Source organism: Phlebotomus papatasi, chromosome 1 (assembly GCF_024763615.1).
Source record: "Phlebotomus papatasi isolate M1 chromosome 1, Ppap_2.1, whole genome shotgun sequence".
Lineage (NCBI taxonomy): Eukaryota > Metazoa > Arthropoda > Insecta > Diptera > Psychodidae > Phlebotomus > Phlebotomus papatasi.
Genome location: NC_077222.1, coordinates 57,917,578 through 57,940,262, shown reverse-complemented (window position 1 = coordinate 57,940,262; position 22,685 = coordinate 57,917,578). Strand labels below are relative to the sequence as shown.

The following is a 22,685-nucleotide window of genomic DNA, read 5'->3' as shown; positions in this document are numbered from 1 at the left end:
TTGATGTACAGTTGCAAATCTTCAGTGCTGGAAGTAAAATATTAAAATTTTTATTAAAATGAAACGGACTTTAGGACATATGATCAAAGCATAATTACTTTTGACATTGTTAAAAACTTTAGGTACTATAGTTTTCATTACACGAGTTCGTAAAGTGTCAATATATTTTTTCAATTCAATTCAATTTATTCATCTCATTTTCATCTTTTTGCCCCCTTCCCATGCGGCCATCGCCGTCTTAGCGTTGATTCCAACCTCTGGGATAAAACGATGGAAAATCCCTTCACTGGTTGTATGTTTTATGTTACAATATCAGTTGTTACAATTTCATCAATAGGTGTTACTTTCACCCTAAAGAACAGCAAAAAGAGTTCTGCAAATCAAAATAAATAATATTCTACTGATCTTATTGAGTTATAATGAAATTTTTGGAAATATCAAAATTAATTGTGTTGCTCGTATGGTTACTTTTAAGTTTCAAAATTGAATTATTAAATTTCATGGATATATAGAAACCTAATTCTCAAACCTGATGAATGGGCATTATTCAAGTTCAGTTGAAATTTTGATTGGACTTTGTTTTGTCTGAGTCATTTATTATTTTTGAAAGCCTCTAAACTTATTTTCTTAAGCAATGTATAACGTCACAAATGACGATTTTCCAATACATTAAGCTTTGTACTTTTGTTTAAATAATTTAAGGAAGTGAATATTAATACCACAAAATGGTATATCATGAAAAATTATTTTTTTAGATATTAAATTTTTAAAGTACTGTTTTAAGTATCTATTCAAATTGTCGCTTCTGTCAAACTATATTACAATATCGAGTTACAGCCGTTTATTCGATTTCTATAGGTATTACTATATTCTTTTTTATAGAAAACACAAGTTTTCCAATAAATAATATGTGTTTTTACGCACAATGTAGAAGAAAACTTACGATTTGCTTCACTTAAGCTCAGTTTAATTGACAGGTTGCACAAAGTGAACTTTTGAAGAACTTACAGCGTGTTGTACATGCACTTGAGTTGTAAATTCATGAATTAATTTCCAATAATTTTTCAATTCGCATATTTTGTAAGAAGCGGACAAATAGCGGAGGCCTCCAAGAATTAATTGAATTAAATTTTTACGCATCGACATTGAGAAACGGAAACTCTAGGTGGTAGAATAAGAAATTAGAAAAAGCCGATAGCATCGTCCTTCATATTCTATTTTTCATAAAGGTTAAGAAGGGATTATTACATGTATTATCATGCGTATATTGAGCATAAAATTAATGTTGTGATGAAATCAATCTCTTGTGCTTTAATTGAAAAACAATCCATTTCATCTGGACTACATTTTTAATATCCCTTCTGTTTTGCATACGTTCCGGCGATTTTCAGTTTCAAGATTCAATTAATAATTGTCGGTTCGCTGGCTATGAAGAAAGTTCAATTAACAACGGTCAAAAAAGAAACAGAAAAAATCTTAACTTTTTCAACACCATTCGGTGTGATGAATTTTAGAGCATGGATATTGAAAAATCTATTAAGTTCATCCACTAGGCGACTCTTTTCACATCTTCGAGTGTCAAACAGTGATGGCACAATACACCACATATTTATGGGACACGACCTTCACTACGCATTGCTGATGGCGTATGTTGCAAGTAGCTTTTGTAGTGTACTTTAAGTTAGTATATAAAGTTACTAAGCATCGAGTAATTCAGATAGCATTATGTGAATGCAACATAGTAAAATACTCAATTATAATGCTCCAATCATTTAATATTTCCGATTCATTTTATGAATAAACTAACTTCTATTTCACACGACAGGCACAGGCAATTACCTGTAAAATTGCTAATTTTTCTCTCTGTCTAATATTGTCGATTAGAGAGTATCATAAGTGAATAATTTGCCACCGAAAAAGTTCAATTCTCTATGGCATTTTGTATGCTTACCTTTTTTTTTTACAAAACATGCTAATTGTCCAAATGAATCATCTTTATGAAGGTGTTAATTTAATCTTATAAAAAAAACAGTCGCACTCATCTGAAGAATGCAGTCCGAACATTTGGTTATAACACCCGGAGCATGAGTAAATTTTTACTACACAGCAATTCAAACATATATTGTTAGCGGGAAAAATTTCCTTATTTTGTGTCACTGTATCACGCAATAATAATACGAAGTTAATTGCACAGGGTTCATTATTATTTTTTGAAGAAAACATGCTTAACATAACGAGGTGTGAACTATTAAAATTTTAATAATTGTACATCTCAAGGTGACAAAACTAAAATAAATCTCATCGATATCATACCTTTATTTCGCGATATTCAACCTGTCTGTTGGTTTTTCTACTTCAAATTAAGCTCTCTGAACTCATCATTCATCATTTCAAAACAATTACCTCCTGAAACTTTGTTGTCTTTTATTGTTTTATATCTCCACTGACATGTGTTGGGCGGGGAAGCACTATAAGGCTAATTGTATACCTACCTATATAGTCTAATGGAAAATTGTTGGAGAATTTCCAATCTAAAAGTAAGATGAGATTATAATTTACAATAATGCGTAACATTTTGTTAGGACCAGCTCTTGTCTGTTTTAGGAAAAACCTATTTTATTAAAAATGATTTTTTTTGTAAATTTAATTTACAGTAAGGTTCCTCGAATTTCAACGACGGTTGAATACAAAATATGAAATACGAGGTTATGTAAAAAAAAAATTTTGCGTGGAGTCTGAATTAGAACTATTTTTCTCTGGTGTTTCCTCAATATTGTCGTATTATATTAATTTCTACAACAAATTCCATCTATTTAACAACAAATTATATTGATAAATTTTCTAAAGTTATTTTCCCCAATCTAGGGAAAGTGAATTTTATATGAATTCCGTTACGGTTTTGAAAAGATTGTTGATATTTGAGGAGTGAGAAATGTGTTCTATACTCTCCAAATGTGCAAACTTGAGGAACTCTGCTGTATAATTTAAATCAATTTAGGGGAAAGAGGGGTTATATTGAACTGGGGCTACATTGATAATATATTATTTTTTGGTCTATGGAAAACGATCCAGTTACTCCACCTTACTATAGTAGTAAATTCTCGGAACAAGCAGTCCAATACAAAATTTTAGATTCTAACTCCTACATATGGTATTTTTTGTTTTTTTTTTTTAAGTTGCCAGACAAGAGAAAAAAATTTACAAAATGTTATTTTTCAAATTTTGCAAATTGGCTTAAATTTTATACTTTCACAATAGCCATGCAGAAATTTCAACTAGGAATGGGTTTATATTAGTCTTTTCCCCCCTTTCACCCCGTTTGCATTGAGTAAGGCATTTATGACCAGAAACCTACGGTGTGGGAAAATATTAACATCACAGAAATGCTAAAAAAAAAACAGATTAATTTACTTAGTTTTGTAAAAATGTTTAGATTGACAGGTAGATCTAGTCATTTCGCTCACTCTCATAGGCAGTTTCAAAAACATGTTTACAAAGCAAAAGTTAGTGTGCGTAGGGCATTATGCCAAACGCACAATAACTTTTATTTTGTAAATATTTTTTGGCTTCTCAGTACGAGTGAATGAAATCTAGATCTAGTCATCTCGCTCAGTCTAATAGAAATTTTGAAAACATGATTACAAGCGTAAACACGTTATCAAAATTTCCTATGAGAGTGAGAGAGATTACTATATCTAAATCTCATTCATTCTCACTGAAATGTAAAAAAATAGCCACAAAACAAGGATTATGGTGTTATTTCCAATAAAAAATGTGATGTGCTATTAAAGCACATCAAATATTTTTAATTTTGAGGTTTTTCGAAATCATTTTGTAATATTGTAAAGTTTTTTACGAGGAGCCATAAGTAAATAGAGTCAGCACAAAAAAAAAGCCGCCATCCTATTGTGCGTTAGACATCATAAAGTAATTCTGTATAAAAATGGTAGAACGAAAATCAACCATTTATGCTTCAAAAATGTAGTAGTCTTATAAAAGAAGGATATTCAGAAACAGGTTCCAGTACCAGTCTACATATCGTTTTACAGAAAGAGCTTTATCGCCAGCATAGAAGATGTCATTGACTCCAATAGCAAGAATACTGCGAATTCACATAGCTTTCAAGATATCTTATATGCTTCTCATTTTTTTCACTCGTTCTTTTAACGTAAGCTTTTAAATGACGTTAGTAAGTATGAGTATTTTCTAGCTCAACAATCTTATTTGGCTGCCATCAAGAGAACTTTGGCTCCCAGAAAATGCTAAAAAAAACACAGACGGGCAGATTTTTTGGAAATTCACTCCACAAGAGGTCCAAAAACCATCATTTAATATTGTTTTACAAGATGCCAGAACAAATAAAAAAAAATATGATTTTATCACATCACACCGTGATTGCTTCTCTCACTGGGAAAGCCAAAACCTCTAGCAATCGGCTTTTTTTTCTTTAAGCCAAATAAATACCACATAACATACGCAATTTGCGATCATCACAAAGAATAGGGTATCTTAATGGGAATTGAAGTAGAGCTCTTGGATTGAGATTGATTGAAAATTCTTGGATTTTTTTTTGTCCAGCAAAGCTACGGTGCAAATTAATCAAAATTTTGAATTGTCACTGCAAAAGTAATAGGTCACAACTTACTAATGAGTATGCAAATTGCTTTTAACATCTATATTAGTAATTGAAGAACATGTTGATTGGATATTTATTACTTATATTCGCATGTGTGGATTAATGGAGTAAACAATTATAGAATTGTGCAATATATGAATTGGATCAAATCTTTTGAATAAAGCTCTTGCAATCACGCCCAGATGGACAAAGTCTTCTGCCAATAGCTTAAGGTCATATTGAGTACACACAGTGTCTCATACAAGTTAAATCATCCAAAAAATGGTGTTAAGTTCATCATGACGCTGTGTACTTTTACGTAATGTGAACATTAACCTCTTTCACTTTGCCGTTTGGTGTTGTATTATAATGTTGATCGACGACGATGGCTTTTTTTTCAGCATATTTTCACAATATCTATTGATCTTTTTGGGTACTCTTGTGTATGATTGTTGGATGGCGAAAGTTTAACTTGCAACTTGGCATTGAAAATTCATTGATGAAATTGCGCAAAGTCCTTTTTGTGGGTGTTCCAAAACTGCAGCTGGTTGATTATTTTTTTGGGGGTCTAGGGTGAAATTTTCATGGTGCTACACATATTCATGAAAAATTTGCAATAAATTGCCAATGGCACCGAAATTCTCATGTGATTTTGCAAACGCATCAATCTTGCAATAAAATGTTTTGCTCTTGAAATTAGCATTTGCAATGGACAAAATTTTCCTACCATTGACAAGGCAGAGAGAGAGTGTCGAAAATGTGAGACAACCCTCGAAACTGAAAATGCAAAACCCATTCACCACATATATATGAAAATTTTATCGATTTCAGGCAAGAGGTGAGACAATGTGCGACGTCGCCACCCCACCAGTTGGTTGTCTCGAAAGCTCTTCGGTCGGAGCTTCGAGCTTTTCGTCTCATCCACTGCACATTCTCCCAATCTAATACCTCCCAGCTTATACATTTTGCGATATACACGCCGGCCAGACGCACTAGCTCGCTCAGTTCCTCGCGAGATTCGGGAAAATTCAGACGTGATTTCTATTAGATAGCCTCTCCATACCACAATCTTTTTTCTTCACATACCTTTATGGATCTGTTACCATTTGACTACACTCGAGCAAAAGCACTCGGTTAGAGCAAAAGAGCTGGCTGATTGATGTGTTGGATTTCGGGGGGTAAAAAAAAGAAAAGGCCTTATATCACAGCACTTCATCTATAGAAATCAATTTTTGAAACAGGCTATTCCATCAATTTCGGATATAAATGAATCTGTGTAGTTTTTCGACACACCACAGTGGAAGTAAGCTCGCAAATTAGTGTGGAAAGTGAAGAACAATTTCACCTTTTTTTTTGCTTATGTAATTGTGATAAGTTTCAAAAAAAAAAACAAGAAGAGAGTATTTCACTCGAAGAAATTGGAATAAAAATCATCAGAGAGTCATTCAGTAAGTTGCAACCCTTTCATTCAGTTAGTACATACAATCTCGAGATAGTCATCAATCATTAAGTGCAGAATTGCATGTGATTGGGAGAGAAAATTCTCACATCTATTGATTTATGCTCATGCGGTCATGTCTCATTCTAACATTTCCCACGATACTCGAACTTTACCATTGAATTAAATACTTACAATTAATTTTTTTGTAATTGTGTAATTTAATTATGAAATAAAATTACAAATATGGTATCAAGAATGAAAATCGTTTTTTATGATCCATTTACTATTTATTGATTTACAATGATTGCAACAAAATTTACCAATTAGTATCATGCACTGAATGACACGCAAAATCGGTGAAAAAATGTTTACTAGGAATTGAATTCTAGCCAAAAAATGTCAGCATGACCTTTAACAATATTTTTTTTTGGAATGATATATCAATTTATCAATAGTAAAATCTAAAGAAAAAAAGAACAGGAAATCTAGCCATAAAATCTTAATGCCTAGTAAATATCTGATTGATGTTTTATTAAGCTCTTTCACAAGAATTTTGTTTCTCTAAATGTAGCACTTATATTTTTAATACAGTAATAATTTCCATAGGCATTTGAGAATTAACGTGTAAAATTAATTTAATAGTTAATTAAGCTTATAAAGGTAGGGGGACCGGAGCTAAATTGAGAAAAAAAGTGAACTTCTTCTTTCCATAAAATTTGTGAAGCAAATGGATTAGAAAATAGGGAATATTATAATGTTTTCTTACTACTTTTATTAAGGGGATTGATTTCTCAATATATGTTCTAATAGCAAATTCTTCATTTTATCCCTCTTGCCTATTTCAGCCTCTGTAGTTTAACCTCGGTTCCTTTTTTTTATTTTTGTTAACATATTTCCTCATTATCCCCAAAAGAATATAAAAGTTATCTTCTTAAGTTAATGAATTTTCATTAAGAATTCTGAGAACCATAAATCAAATCTACAAGATCTGTCTCAGTCTCAAAATGTTAAACATATCTATAAACTCCAATAATAAAATAAATACGTATCAACTCGTCTCCGAGTCGATCCATCATAAAGATTTACTGTGAACCTGTTTGGCATGAAGACCATTTTGGAATATTACACAAAGTGTTTTGCTAAAGTTTTAAGACACAAACAAGTGTATTTTCAAATAAGACTATTTCAACTGGTAAGAATTATAACTCTTTTTTTTGCCAAAGAATGATCTTGAGTATTTGGTCTTCCGAGGCGAAAAAAAAATTTGCGCATATAGTATCGAATATCTACAAAAGCCAACATGAACGCATGTTGAGAAACTTGATTTTTATATAATGTTTTATTGAACTGTGTATCCTCATTATACTAAAAATTCTTATTCCAATTTACGCCTTTCTTTAGGGGGAGTGTCAATTAGAAGACCAAAACTTAGGTTTTTTTTTAGAGAAGAAGGACACGAAAAAGTTTTTTGAAATTTTCGGTATTTGTTTATATATAATTAAAGTACTTAAATAATTTTCATCAAGGAAAAATCTTACAAAATGAAGAACTAATAAGTAGTCCTGTGGACATCGTCGTTGCAGAAATCCCTGATTTGCGGAAAATCTACAGGTCGTAATTCTTGCCTAAGAAAAAAAATGTTAAAATAAATTAATTTTTATCAGTGTAAACTACGATGTAAATTATGAAATTTTTTTTCAAGGTTTTCGAAAAATGATGCAGTTTTAGGGCAGAATCACAATGACAGTAAAATGCTCACCATATTTCGTTAATTTACGAATTTTCATTGCAATTCTTACGGAAATTCTCGATTACTAAATTACCTTATCTCATACTCAGTAGCACTAGGTAAAAATAATATAAAAAAATTGAAGAAATAAAATGAAAATGCTATAAACGGTGAGTAAAAAACTGTATGATCAATTTCTCATAGTTTATTTTTTGCTCACTGTTTATCGAATTATCGTTTTATTTCTTCAATTTTCTTATATTATTTTCACCTAGTGCCACCGAGTATGAGATAAGATAATACAGTAATGGAAAATTTGCGTAAGAATTGCAATGAAAATGCGTAAATTAACGAAATACGGTGAGGTTACGGCGAGCATTTTACTGTCAATGTGATTCTGCCCTTAGGACAAAATTTGATTTTAATATGCTGTATAAATAGAAAAATAGGGTTTCATCAATTCTTTTAGTTAAGCTAGAAGAGAATTTTGTGCTGAAGAGAATAAGACTGTAGTAGTCAAATTTCCCGCCTTATGGCCTCTACACATTGGGAGCAATTTTTGTCAAAAATTGCTTTTTTGAAGGAAATTCCCTGCAGGGTTGTAGAGGGAAATGTCAAATTTCTGTCAAAAACGCAATTTTTGACGAAAATTGCTCCCAATGTGTAGACGCCTTTATAGCAATAAATGTTCTGCTGAAGCAACCCGAATATTCGAGACGCAATGTCTCCTTTCTAGGACAGCGCCTCTGGTGGTGGAGAAGACGACTGTGTTAGATAGTCGATCGTACGATCTCAGTGAGTACGGATGTCAGTGCTTATTGAGTCGTGAAAGTGTTAGGACGTAGTGCAGAAGCTCGCAACAGTCTGGAGCCCACATCAGTCGATGCATAAGCAGGTCATTCCCAATTATTATAGATAGTAGAACGGATTGTTGGTTTGTCCCTTACAAGACTTTATTTATTTCATTCGGTTCATAAGTTTTTTTCTTAATCTTTCCCGAAATTCGAAGAAATTATATAAAATGTGAAGTGGGGAAAACGCGCTTCAAAGTTTTGGATGTTCGCCCAAACGCTTGGAAATGTGCTCAATGCTTTCTCTTGGCTTTCGTCCCTATATCTTCGAAAATAGTTCGAATTTGGCTTCTGATATTTTTATGGTATTTATATTCTTAGTTAGATTATCTATAGATTAATTCAGTGCTGTATTTCAACCGTATATGTAATATTAGCTGAAGTCAAAGTGGGAAATTCGGCCTAATCTTTTGTTCTTTAATTTGAATTTATTTTGTCCACGTTTCAATCTTGGATGGGATCTTCTTCAGGGCCCATAACATACAAATTCAATTTAACTAAATACTCTTTAATAAATTTTAACAATTTTTTGGGACTTTAAAAATTGTAAAAACTATTTTAGTAAAATTGAATTTGTATGTAATAGGCGCTGAAGAGATCCCATCCAGGATCGAAATGTTGGCGAAATAAAGTCAAATTGAAGAATTAGACCGACTTTCATACTTTGACTTCAGCTAATTTATATATAGATTTAAGGTAAAGGCTCATAATTTGGGACAGTCTGCTTATAAGCATCTGTGTTCCAAGTTTGAACTGCGATATATTCGATACTAATTGACTTTTTTTGTTGCTCTCTTTTCAGAAGGGTTGTTTAGAAACTTGGCTAGCTATTTATCGTCTTATCTTCACTAAAATTAGTTTTAATACGTTTAAAAATGAATTGATATGTAGAGGTGAATTTGACTCTTATTTTGGACAACTTGGTTATTAATTTGGACAACTTGGCTGTAAATTTGGACAGCTAATCCGACTCAACAGGATGCCCATTGTTCTTCATTTCATGAACCAATCTTACTAAGTCCTCTTCCTGTTCATGTAAGGGAAACGTAGAATGTCACAAGAAGCCCGGAAACTTTCCATATCATTCATTAAAGTGAGTTGATTTCGGTACTCCAAGTACGTGCGGATTCGCTCATTCCTTGACCTTTCCGGGAGCCTTTCAAGACATTTCTCGTTACATCTCTTTCGTAGAGATGATGCTCCTTTGTTTCTCCAGGCATTTGTCCAACCTAGTCATCACAAAAGCTAAAACTTCACGAAATTTCGTGAGAAAAACACCTGTCCAAAATAAGAACCATCACCTCACTGGTAAATGTCTTAAAAAATTTCCCTTTTTTCACACGAAAAATCTAATTCACAAGGCAAATCTCACTTCAGGTCAAATGTACAAATCACCACTAACTTGAATCAACACAGTATTCAATGAATATTCAATAATATCACTCAAAAAAACCGAAGAAACATTGTTAGTACTTCACCACATCTAAATAAGACTGAAGTAAACATGAAGTTCTGTCATATTTCTCGTAAGCAATTGCTCACACGGAATTTTCAACAAAGCAATTTCAACTCAAATCATATTCAAAATTTAACATATTTAGTGTTGAAATCTTCCAAAAAGAACAAATATTTAGATAGAATTCATTATTCATGAAATATGGGAATAAAAATCCATCATTTTAATCAATTTATTTTTAGTGTCCAATTTTATCCTCAAAGTGTCCAAAATAAGAAACTGGACAAACTTATGAGCCTTTCCCCTATACAATAAAAAACTTAAACTTCTTTTTACATAAATATCAGGAAATTCTTATATCTGAATTTATAGAAAATGATTCAATATTGCAATATTTATGTAGGGAATTCCTTTCAAAATAGTAACCAATAAGTTTTCTTATTCTTGGCAAAAAATTAAACTGTTTTCGTCTGAAACACATTGATGGAATCTTGTTGTTTTTAAAATTAATGAAAATTGGGATATAAAAATGCTGTTGATCTTTGCCATCGAAACCCACGCAAAAAAAATACGGAGGATCACATAATCTTGTCCATATTTCATTCCACAAATTTTCCGGTATCTCACACAAATTCGACGTCCAATGTCGCGACATTGGTGAAGATTCAATGAAAGAGCTTTTTTCCGTCAAATTATTTTATCCAAAAGAGCATTTGGAATTATTAATTTGCTGTCACCAGTAGCTTGGGGTTTTCCTCTTCTTTTAACCTCAGACTTTTGCAGTGATTCCATAAATATTTTATACTGAATGAATAAATTTTCTTTCGCAATGTGACCATTGTAAATGTTATGTTGTAATAGCTGAAGAGAGAAAAAAAGAAGTTGTTATGTGGATTAATCCTTCAACCATAATAATAATAAATATTGTGTATTTTCATTTTAATACATCTAAACAAAGTGTGAATGAGAAGTTTCACTTAGATAATTAAAATAATTTAGTATAAGAGTTTCTTATTTAATAACATCTTGGCAACAGGCACAATTTTTCGGTACAATTTTGTAAATGACGCAATGTCAAGACTCTTGGTAATAAATGCAGAAATTTACATTTCTGGCAAAGTAAATGACACGAAGTCTTTTAAAATTTAAGCTTATACAGCATTTTTAAATTTAAATTAATTGCATAAACAATTTTCAATGTCATCAACTTGTTTGTTTTTTGTGTGGAAAATTCAACTCAAGTATAAAATTTATAATGAACTGTTTGATCTTGGTGAGCTTCATGAAAAAATTGATAAATAAACATTGGAAAATTGAATGGAAAAAAATTCGTTGCAAACAATACGTAGAAAAAAATTGAAAAAAATATATTGACATATTTAATTTATTAAAATATATCAATAGTTATACAAAAATTTGCAATTTATTTAATGCTAATTTTGTTTTGTCACCACAGTGAAAAAGTATAAATCTCTTTTGGATTATATTTTATTCCTTATTGAAACGTGCTCAATCATGCAAAAAAGCAAATCAGCTGTACAAGTGCCAAATATTCTTTAGCAATGGTAATAAGAATTTTCATTATAATTATGTGTACAAACCAATTGTAATTTAAATTCATATTGAATAAATTGACTGTCATTGCTGAGTTTATTTCTATAATTGAAAAAAAAAATTGCCGGGTTGTAAAACAATTTTGTCAATTAGCGAACCAAGAAGAGGAAAACACATTATTATTAATAATTCAAACACTTATTTAGAATTTTGTGAGTATTCTAATGTAAATTTACAAGAGTTTAAAATGTATTGGAAGAGTTTGAACCTAAGAAACTTAAATATGCAGATTAATGATAACATTTACAATGACACAAAAGTGAAATTGAAATATTAATACCACTAACCTTCTGCATAATATGTATATATATATTTCTAATCAGTCGTTTTCACAAGAAGCTTATTAATACAATTTAAAATTATAATAGTTGTATCTTTCGCAATGATCCTGTTATGAATCACAAGACAAACTTTAAATATGAATTAAATGATTTTTTCGACAATGAAGTATGGAAGTAAGAACCGTGAACCAAACTTATCGTATAGATTTCGAGGAAGGTTTTTCTGTCTATTGTTCAGAAAGGTATCTAATAAATAATTTCTTGTTCTTTTTTACCTTGTTTGTTTTTGTAACTAAATGCTAAAATTACGCAATTCAAGAAATTTCCATTTGATAATTGCATTATAGCAAATTTTGGATAAATCCTCTTTCACGTATTTAAAATAAAAACTTTTTTTCCCCAGAGAACCCAAGACTCTTTGGGCGTTTGAGAGGTTTTGAAATTATTTAAATACCCGTGCTTGAAAGTATATAAACTTTTCTGTCCAATTTATTTAACCACAAAAAATCATTTACCATATTATTGAAGTTCAACTTAGAGCTAATGTTGCTTCATTAGATGTAACCTTGACTTAATAGTTAATACAATAAAATACGATGAGCACACAGAAAATTGACTACTTCTTGCACATGGAAAACTGTATATATATAGAATGTGGTAATCCAGCAGATGAAGTACTTTGATTGTCAGATTATGCAAGTTTTTCAATCGTGGTTGTTTGTATTTATGTACAAAATCACCCATAGATCCGTAAATTTGCAAATATTAGCAGAAAATTTCATAAAACACTGCCACTGGCTATTAAGCCATCTCATCTTATTCATGATGAATCTCTTAATACGTTTCTCATCCAAGATAATTAGCACTTACTGGTGCATATATTGCAAAAGTTTAGACAGGTGTTATAAATGTATGTTAATATGCTAAAAAACACAAGATAATAGTATATATGCTCACCTCTTAAACACCTTTCATAAGGTAATTAATAGGATGATGTCCCAGTAGATTGAATTGGACATTGATCTCAAAATTTGAAGAACAAGTTATCAATCTCAAACATTTCAGCAACTCCTATATTACTTAAAATTAAATAATAACCACATATTGTGGGCAGAAAGAAATGAAAACAATGCTGTTATGGGTCCAATATGTTTCATTATTTATATCCAATTTAGCGAAAGAAGTTTTCTTGTGACAAAAGAAAATTAGTGGTAATTTTAGTTCAATTACTCGCCTCAATGGAATCACACAACACGGTCACGATTCCCCAGAGTGTCTGAGGGAACAATGAAATATCAGTAAACAACAAGACCAGAAGTTGCAGACACAACTTTATTACTTTAGGATATGTGCAGACATGAGCTAATTAGTTAGCAAAATTATAACAATAACCTTCTTATGCGTTAAATAAGTAATTCACATTGAAATCAATTCTTGAAATTGATGGAGTTTATCCATAACATAAAACAATGCTTCAATTTGCAGAAGTATACACAATTCTTGCAATTGCGAGAATTTTAAACATCGTTTTTGTGTCCAAATGATGCAATCAATATTTTACAATTCAAGTGCAACGGTATTGGCGTGTATGAGGCACGCGTTCACCGGGTAAAATGTTAATTGAACATTACAAATCAATATTACAGAACAACTTAATAGATTATTGATGTAGAAATAATTTATATCCTTCTTTGTAATTACACGACAATTTCTCACAAATGTCTCTACATGTCTCAAAAACATAAATTTCCCACTAAGTAGAGGATCCCCTTATGGCCAGTTTGTAAATTTCACAAAATATTATTGCTTATAAAAGATAATGTTTTGGAACCAAAGACATTTTTACGCGCATTTAACAATAAATATTCTCCTTATATGCTAAATACGAACGACTCAAACTTCGGAAAACTCATTTTTTCTATATGTTCCTTATGGATTTTAACCATAGCTCTTTTCTGAAAATATGAGGCATTGGACTAGCTATTGAAATATAATATTATAATGGGACCAGTTCATTTATAACACATTGAAAATAATGATTTGTGCGAAGCATAAATCGTCCGAAGGTAGTGCGCTTTCCCCTACTAAATCGAATGAATTATCGTGTAATTTTTGGGCGAAATGTTGTCAGTTTTATCAAATAACCTTTATAATTGTCATAAACGATACAAGTGTATAAAAAAATATTAAAAATTTGTCACTTAACTTAATGTTTCTTCTATGTATTTAACTAGCAGAAGTCATAGATTACGCGCTATTTACATTTTATGATATAATATATGCGAGCAAAATCTTTTTCTAAAAATAATTTAATTTAGCTTATAATTTTATTATTTTAATGTTCTATATTCCTTATAAATTTATTAATATATTTTAAAGTTAAGTTCAAACATTAACTCAATATGAGAAAAAGTACTTACAATTATTTCTAAATTATCATTTTTAAAACTAAAGCGATTTTTAAGGTTTCAAATTATGTACTACAATTGAAAAAAAAAAACAAAATCGTAAGGACAATTGCTAAACAAGCTTACGATTTTAACACTTTTACTTTATTTTAGTATAATAAGAACTATTGCTTACTGATTTAAAAAGTATTCGACGCAGTAATTATGTTGTGAAAGTGGCGTTAAATTGGATATTGGCCACAGTGGGTGGCCTCACCATATATATACGTCAAATTACAAGTACTTTTTTAACATCTTTCAAAGGCTCATTGCGTGAAAAATGTAGTCACACATTTTGAAGACGCGATATAATTTTAAATTTGGCTCCATAACACATATAATCATATGATAATCTAAGAATAATTTAATGACTTCAACCACTTCTTCTGTTTTAAAAATAACAAGCTAAATAATTAGGAATTCCCCTCATTTAGAATAAGCAAACATAAATATGGAAGTTAGCTGACGTACTTTGCAAACTTAACAACTAATTTTTTTAGAGTCATTCACAATTTTAACAAAATAATCTTATCCATAAATAAAATGAGATATCAAATCGAATACAAAATATGTCCCCTCCATTAATTTCTTAAAACATCAAACTTATATGTCTTGACAAAACATTGTATAATTTTAAATTGAAAGTTTTATTACAATTCGTGTGATCATAAATTTTACTAGGGAAAAAGTGAAAAGATGATTGTTTTTTTTTACTGTATACTCACATCAACTCAAAAAACACTTGATGAGGCTCATTGACAAATTTCATATGAAAAGCTTCCGTATTCTAAGTTCATAGACAATATAGCAGACACTATATATTTAAAATTGCTAAATAGTAATTATGGTAAGATTTTATTATCTGATTTTGAGAAATATTCTAATTGATGATACAGAAGTGCCATATAGCTGATTGTTTGATATCCGGGTTCAAACTCTAAAATTTTGCCATGGTTCATGACATCTCGTCATAAGCTATTGACACACGAAACACGCTTACATACATATATTTCTAAATGTTGATCTTAGCGTAAACACCATTCTAATATGAAATAATTATCATAAAGTATATTAGTAGATGGAGTATAGATATATAATTTAGCTGGTTTTTTTGTATCTCATTCCAGGTTTGCTGAATGAACATCTAAAGTCAATTCAAACGTTTCTTCCGCACAGCACTGTGTACAATCAAAATTTTAAATTTAGATATATATATAAATTGGTGCGTAAATCAAAAGAAGTCACAATAGAAAAATGTCTCTATACGACAACAGATTTACCAAATACTGGGATTTTCTCTTCACTGAATTGGCCGGTAAGTTTAAAGCGTTACGTAATTTATGAGCACACTTTCCATATTGAAGAAATTATGTTCAAATAAGTGCTTTAACTGATTTTGAGAAAATTTGTGTATTTAGCCAAATCACATCAAATTATACTTATTTGTGTAAATATGTTCTTAATTTTGGGTTAACATTACCTTCAACAGATCATCGAACAAATCACTGGCCACTCATATCATCACCTGTGCCTGGACTTACAATTATAGGGTTGTACCTCTACTTTGTGGGATCATGGGGTCCCAAATACATGGCCAATAGAAAACCCTTCAAGCTTGAACGAACCCTCGTAGTCTACAATTTCCTCCAAGTCATAGTTAGTACATATTTGTTTGTAGAAGGACTCGATGGAGCTTGGTTGAGGAAGTACAACTGGCGATGTGAACCAGTTGATTTCTCGGAGACCGATGAAGCCATGAGGGTGGCCCGGGGCTGCTACGTATACTTCCTGGCCAAGATATCTGAACTCCTCGATACCGTGTTCTTTGTGCTGAGAAAGAAGGAACGCCAAATATCCTTCCTTCACATGTACCATCATACTGTGATGCCAATGATTTCCTGGGGTGCCACCAAATACTATCCCGGTGGTCATGGAACTTTCATTGGTGTGATAAACTCGTGAGTTAATTTTCTATTTTCAATCTATAATGGTATACTTTTACTGACTTTCATCTTATTTTTTGCTTCTTCTCCCAAAAGATTCGTGCACATAGTCATGTATTCGTACTATTTATTCGCTGCCATGGGACCTCAATTCCAGAAATACCTTTGGTGGAAGAAGTACATCACTAAACTACAGATGGTAAGTATCAACTAATTAACCCCTTAATTATGTTTGTGGCATATTCTACAACAATTTATGAGTCCACTGTAAAAGAGATTTTACCAATTTGTATGTCTTATAGAGATGTATTTATTATTTTTCAAATTTAAAGAGAAAGAGCAATATGTTTAGCATTTATTTGTGTATCTTTGTTATTTCATTTAGAAGCCAAACGGTGAGGAATAGAAATTAAGAGTGTCAATATTATTTGTCATTTAAATAGTTAAGCACTTAAACTGTAAACAGTGAATTCGTGTATTAATATTTCCTCAACATATCTAAACTGCTCAAAATTATAAGTAGGGGAAGGTGGGGTACTTTGAACTGTGGGGCTACAATGATTCTTTCGCCTATTTCTAAAAGAAGATGGTCAATCCTATTATCTTATTTAGATCCACAATTGTTTTGTCTAAATATACGTATTACGTTATATTAAATCCCAGTTTCCTTTAGAAATATGCAAAAAATCGTATAACTATGTATACCGCCACAGCTCAAAATAGCCCCACCTCCCCCTACGATGATCTCTACTATGCGAATTTTTCTGTGTTCCTAATCACTTAAGCAAAGTGCTCAGATCAAGTTTTAGGCTTTATAATCGAAATCAAGAATCTGAATGAGCATCCGGCAAGAAATTTTTTATCTTTCGTCTCTCTTTTCGTTTTTTGTCTGTCTTTAGTTAACGATGATTTATTATAAATAAATAATAGCATCCCATACACCAATTCGATCCATGACGGATGGGTAGGGTTCAAATTGTACCATTTGGTGAAAAAAAATATTTTAATCATTAAATGATTACCTTGATAATTCGCACTTAATCCAAACTATATAATGAATAATTAATTTTGTCTAATCGTCTTAAGTGATCTAACATACTTCTAAGTTTATTTATTTTTTCATTATACGGCTATACACATTACAATTTGCAATTGCAGAAATATTAAATATTTCCTGACGTTACGTTTTGCTTTGTTAACGGTTTTCTTACTTTTTTTATATGCTTCCAAAAGCGCAAGCTCAAAAGCATTATAATAAATAATAATAATAAATAAATTTACACTGAATTCAGTTAGTAAAAAAGAGAATTGTTAGACAAAATTATAAAAAAATAACACGTTGATAAAAATTAATATGATCTTCAATTACTCACTACTGTAGCTATTCAAAGCAGTTGTCAATGTTGTAAATACTTTGTTAACTTTAATATCTCAATATGAAATGCTACAGTGAGCAGCCTCCAGAATCTCTCTATGTTAAGCAATTAAACTTTTTTATGTTTCTCTCCCAGATTCAGTTCTGTATGGCCTTCCTCCACTCTGCCCAACTTCTGTACACAGACTGTGGCTATCCACGGTGGTCAGTCTGCTTCACGCTTCCAAATGCAATTTTCTTCTACATGCTGTTCAACGATTTCGCCCAAAAGACATACAAGAAACCACGAGATGGCCTAACACGTGATCAGAACGGAAATGCCAATGGTAGTCTCTGTGCTAATGGTGATACATTGAAGTGTGTTCAACGCAATGGTAGTTGCGAGACAAATGACTGTAGCGGTGCTGAAGATAAAGAGAAGAAAAACTAATTTTATTGACACTCCTTATATACAAATAAATGACCATTTCTTTTTATCCTTATTCGTCGCCAGAGATAAATTCATTGAATACAACAAGTCGTAGGGTATTCAGGAATTTTTAAACCTTAATTTTATATAATTATGATAAATTGTACAATCATAAAAAATCTACAATTTTATAGTTGTTTTAAAATTGACACCCACTTGGTCAATTTTATGCAGATTTTTATATTATTTTTAATGCATAGTTATTAAGCAAATGATTTATGTATAATTAATGTTATAAGTTTTTTTTTTTGTACGTGAACTTAAAGAGTGGCCTTTCATTTATACACGCCTAAAACTTCCTAACCAATTTGAGATGTTTTTGTTTTACCCTCGAGACCTTTCTCTTTCAACCAAAATAGCTACAAAACATTAGAGTTCAATGATATGTTTGCAATGTGAAAATTTTCGGTGAGGTCAAAGAAATTCAAACTCACTCACCTTGATTGCCCCAAAGTGGGCCCTTTTTTATTTCCTACCATCTATACCACTCTAAGGATTTACATTTATCATAAATTTACCATATATCTCAATTGAGATTCAATTCTCAGATTTATTGTTACAAATAATAATTTTGGGATTGACAAAATGTTGTGGGGATACATTATTTTGGGAGATGTGAAAAAAGGAGATAAGACGATGATGGATAATAGAATATTTATAATCAGGTTGTGTTTCTAGTGTGATATAATGTCAATTAATCTTAGGCAGAGTTTAAATAAATTCTTCAACAGTTATAACAAAAAACTGATATTGCAATATGCAGGCAGGGAGAATGAAAAACCAAAACGAGAATAATAATTTATTTCACTGGAGAAGAACTCTAATTACACATCACTTTTACAGAATAATAATAACCTAAATGATTAATATAAGTAACAATTAATTTAAAACATTTTTTGGTTATCATTCTTATCAGTTTTGTTTTGAAAATAAACTTTCTTTTCATTACGATCAATCATATCTTTGAGTTCTGTTAGTTGTGCTATTGAATTGGCATTTGTATCTTTATCTACCAATTTTTTGTGATGCTTCTTATTATACTCCTTCCTATAGAAATCCCCAAAGAGATATAGAAAAATGATGACATTTGTAATGAAGAAAAATGTGTGAGAACGTGGTAACTTGCTATCCATCAGTGCAATCATCGTAAGATAACACAGCATTACACAGAATTGGGCTAACTGAAGAGTTGTAAGGTATTTTTTCCACCACAGGAACCTCTGGTACTTGGGTCCCATTGCAGCTATCATGTAGTAGAAGTACATCACAATGTGGACAAATGAGTTCAGGAAGCCAATGACGAGAAATTGAGGCCCAGGCAGATATTTGAGGTGCCTGTCATGGGTGAAAGTTTAGAAAATGAAGCATGAGCACAAAAACTATACTAGAAAGATATCAATCAAAATCAAAAGTACACCAATTGATCGTACCACCAAGACCCTAATGCCGTCAATGAATGATGATAAACGTGAAGAAAGGAGATTTGATTCTGCTTCTTGCGCAACACGAAAAACACTGTGTCCAAAAGTTCAACGAGCTTCGAAAAGAAGTACCACCAAGATGCGCGCCAGGCCTGAAAGACACATGTCTTCGTCATTTAATAAATTCTATGCTTTCTCCAATATTATATATGAATGAACAATCAAATAAAAATCGTGAGATATAATACAAAAGCCAGAAAAAATGGCAATGATCGTGTTAACGATTAAAACTTTTATAGTGTGCCCAAAAATTAAAAAAAAATAACAATTAACTACACTGAGAGAAATTTCGGAATTCAATAAACACTTGATGTGGTTGACTGTTTATCCTTCTGCTACTAAGTAAGTAAACACTAAAGAAAATTACTCAAAGATTCACTTGAAACTATGATGTCTTCATTCCACAAGATGACATTGCACTAGCTTTATACACCTTTTTGCACTTTCAAGCGATCGAGAAATGCTTTTGAAAATAAATTATATACATTTACAAAAATATAATATCACTGTAATTGTGAATTGTCTTGGAACATTTTTTATCTATTTCTATCGCACATTATGCACTTCTCGTTTTCTGATTAATAAAAACATATAAAAGCACAATTTTGATTTTCTTGAGAATTTTTTCTCATCCTCTGCAAACTTGAACTTTTACTTATAGAATTATTGCAAAAAGAAATATTAAAAAATAATATTAGCTTTTTACAATTGTTATTGAAGCCGATCTTTACTTACCGCATGAACAAGGCCACGATCATTAGGAATAGCAATTCCCACGACAAATTTGAAGATCTCCATGGCTGTGTTATCCACTTGAACTGCCTGCAATGTTGCGAGAAAAGATCACTTGATATAGTAAAAAAGTGCAATGTAATTCGATTATAATGATGAGTTAAACCTGAAAGCAGAGCCATGTAGAAAAGATCACTTGATAGAAGTTGTAAAAGACTAGAAGTTTTTTCATGTGAAAAGCCTTCCTCGATGCCATAATCTGCGGCCCGAGCTTTAGGACGAAGTATAGGTAGATCAGGATAATTCCCAATACGGGCAGAGGTGATTTCATGAAGAGCCAATTATCAATTTCAGGATCTATGCCAACAATCATCTCATCGTATTTAGATTTGATATCTCCAATTATTGTCGTCATGGTGCCTGGGAAGGGGGTTTTTCAGCATAGATTACATTCATGTCTGTAGATTTCAAATCTTAGCATAAGTATACCAAACAAAATAAACTAATTTTGACCTCAAGACTTTTCACATGCACCTCTTGTCGTAAAAACTGCTAAATCCAAAGAGAAATATGGTAAATAAATCACACCAATCACTTGCTAAATAAACATTCAAGCGCAACCGATGAATGATGGCAAATTTCTTTGAATTTCGCCCTTATTTTGTTCCTTTTCTGTCCAATGCGAAATTTCTCCACTCTGTGTACATATTGAGAACAATAATGATCAGAGACAAATATACTCGCAATTTATTGTTAGGACTTTTTTCATATATCTTTCTCTCTATTATGAGGTGCATATTTGTCTAATTTTATGCCTGAAAGGTGAAAGTCGAACAGAACAAAAGAGATCTTTCAATATTATGGTAGCGGAGATATAATTAGTTTCCCCACTACTTCCCCTGGCAAGGGGAGTTTTTAATTCTTTTAGTTGTACACTCAATTTTCACAAGAATTTTACCTTCGATCGGTGAAGATTCCACTATACTTTTAATTTTTTTTTAGTCTATAAATCTTAAGGGGAAGAAACGCGATCACTCACGGTCACGATCACTTCCAATATCCTTCTTGCGATGATGTTGATTCGTCAACGATCCAGCAGTAACTGATAAGAATTGTCTGTGGTCTGAAGTACCCACAAGAGACTCCGTTTTTGGTTTTCTCATGTAATGCAAAATTAATGGAGTGTTGGTTCGAAGAGCAATTGACATACTTTGCTCCCTTCTTGCAGAAATGCACTTTCTTCGTGTGTCAAGTGTGATTTTTTGTCCTCCTGGTGTCTTGGAGGTGTGCATAAGGGTGGGAGATCTGTCCTAGTCGCATGCAACTAGTTGCTTGAGAAAGTGTTGACACGATCATTTCGATCGCACCATGAATAAAGAACTCACTTGTAGCGCATAATTCCCCTTCAATGGGGCGCAGCAGTGCACAATATTTCTATATTGGGATTCACATAATGAGTGGTATATAAATGAATATGAAGTCCATCAACACCATCAACACTTTGAGACTCTACATCATTTGTCATAGGTAAGTTTCAAATTAATAGTTCCGTTACGTTTCTATTTCACGCAGCCAGGTAAGCACCTCTTTGATACCTGTAGTGGTTTTCACACACTCCAATAATGTTCACATTTCTTGAATTTTTCGCCATTGAGGTGATTATCAGCGTCACTTCTCATTAATCAGTTTTACGTGTCATTTACATGAATTTTTATAAAATTCCCTCCATTTATGAGGCCTCCAACTTTCCTTCCATGTCATATTAGGTATTTTACGATCAGCGGCAGGGCTTCATGAAATCAAAAGTTCTTTATTTCTCATGCACGTGCAGTATCTCTTATTGTAACTTTGCTTTTGTTGGGGAATTTATTATTTTTTGGATTCCGAAGTCTGCAACAATTTGGACAGTATTTTAGCAAAATATTATCATTTTATACAATCAAATGTAAGCAGATAATTGAAAAGGAAATCATAAATCCTTAATGCATAGGTATAAACAGTGAAGTATGTTTAGTAAAACTAAAAATTAAAAGGTTTGAACCATCTTGAATCATGTATTTTTTAAAATAGTATGTGATCCATTTTGCATTATTTACTATCGAAAATAAATTATTATACTGTTCAATTCATTTTTTAGTGACCAAATTGATAAAGTACTAACCAAATTGAATATCCCTAAATAAAAATCTACAGCTTGGAATTTTGTATTACTATATGCAAATCTGTGAATTATATTTATTTATAATTTTTT

General features: G+C 31.5%; 2 protein-coding genes across 2 annotated transcripts; one reads left to right on the top strand and one right to left on the bottom strand.

Moving 5' to 3' along the window:
• The first annotated feature begins 5,543 nt into the window (after window positions 1-5,543).
• LOC129808873 (elongation of very long chain fatty acids protein 7) lies at window positions 5,544-19,176 on the top strand. The gene is made up of 5 exons (XM_055858781.1): window positions 5,544-6,063; window positions 15,562-15,749; window positions 15,924-16,392; window positions 16,474-16,576; window positions 17,889-19,176. The coding sequence occupies exons 2-5, from the start codon at window positions 15,689-15,691 to the stop codon at window positions 18,180-18,182; spliced, it is 927 nt and encodes a 308-aa protein (XP_055714756.1). The 5' UTR covers window positions 5,544-6,063; window positions 15,562-15,688; the 3' UTR covers window positions 18,183-19,176.
• On the bottom strand, window positions 18,158-21,609 carry LOC129808852 (elongation of very long chain fatty acids protein 7-like). The gene is made up of 5 exons (XM_055858762.1): window positions 21,393-21,609; window positions 20,601-20,854; window positions 20,438-20,524; window positions 19,652-19,794; window positions 18,158-19,556 (listed from the first exon to the last, which is right to left on the bottom strand). Exons 2-5 carry the CDS (start codon window positions 20,847-20,849, stop codon window positions 19,106-19,108), a joined length of 930 nt encoding a protein of 309 aa, XP_055714737.1. The 5' UTR covers window positions 20,850-20,854; window positions 21,393-21,609; the 3' UTR covers window positions 18,158-19,105.
• Window positions 21,610-22,685: the final 1,076 nt, after the last annotated feature.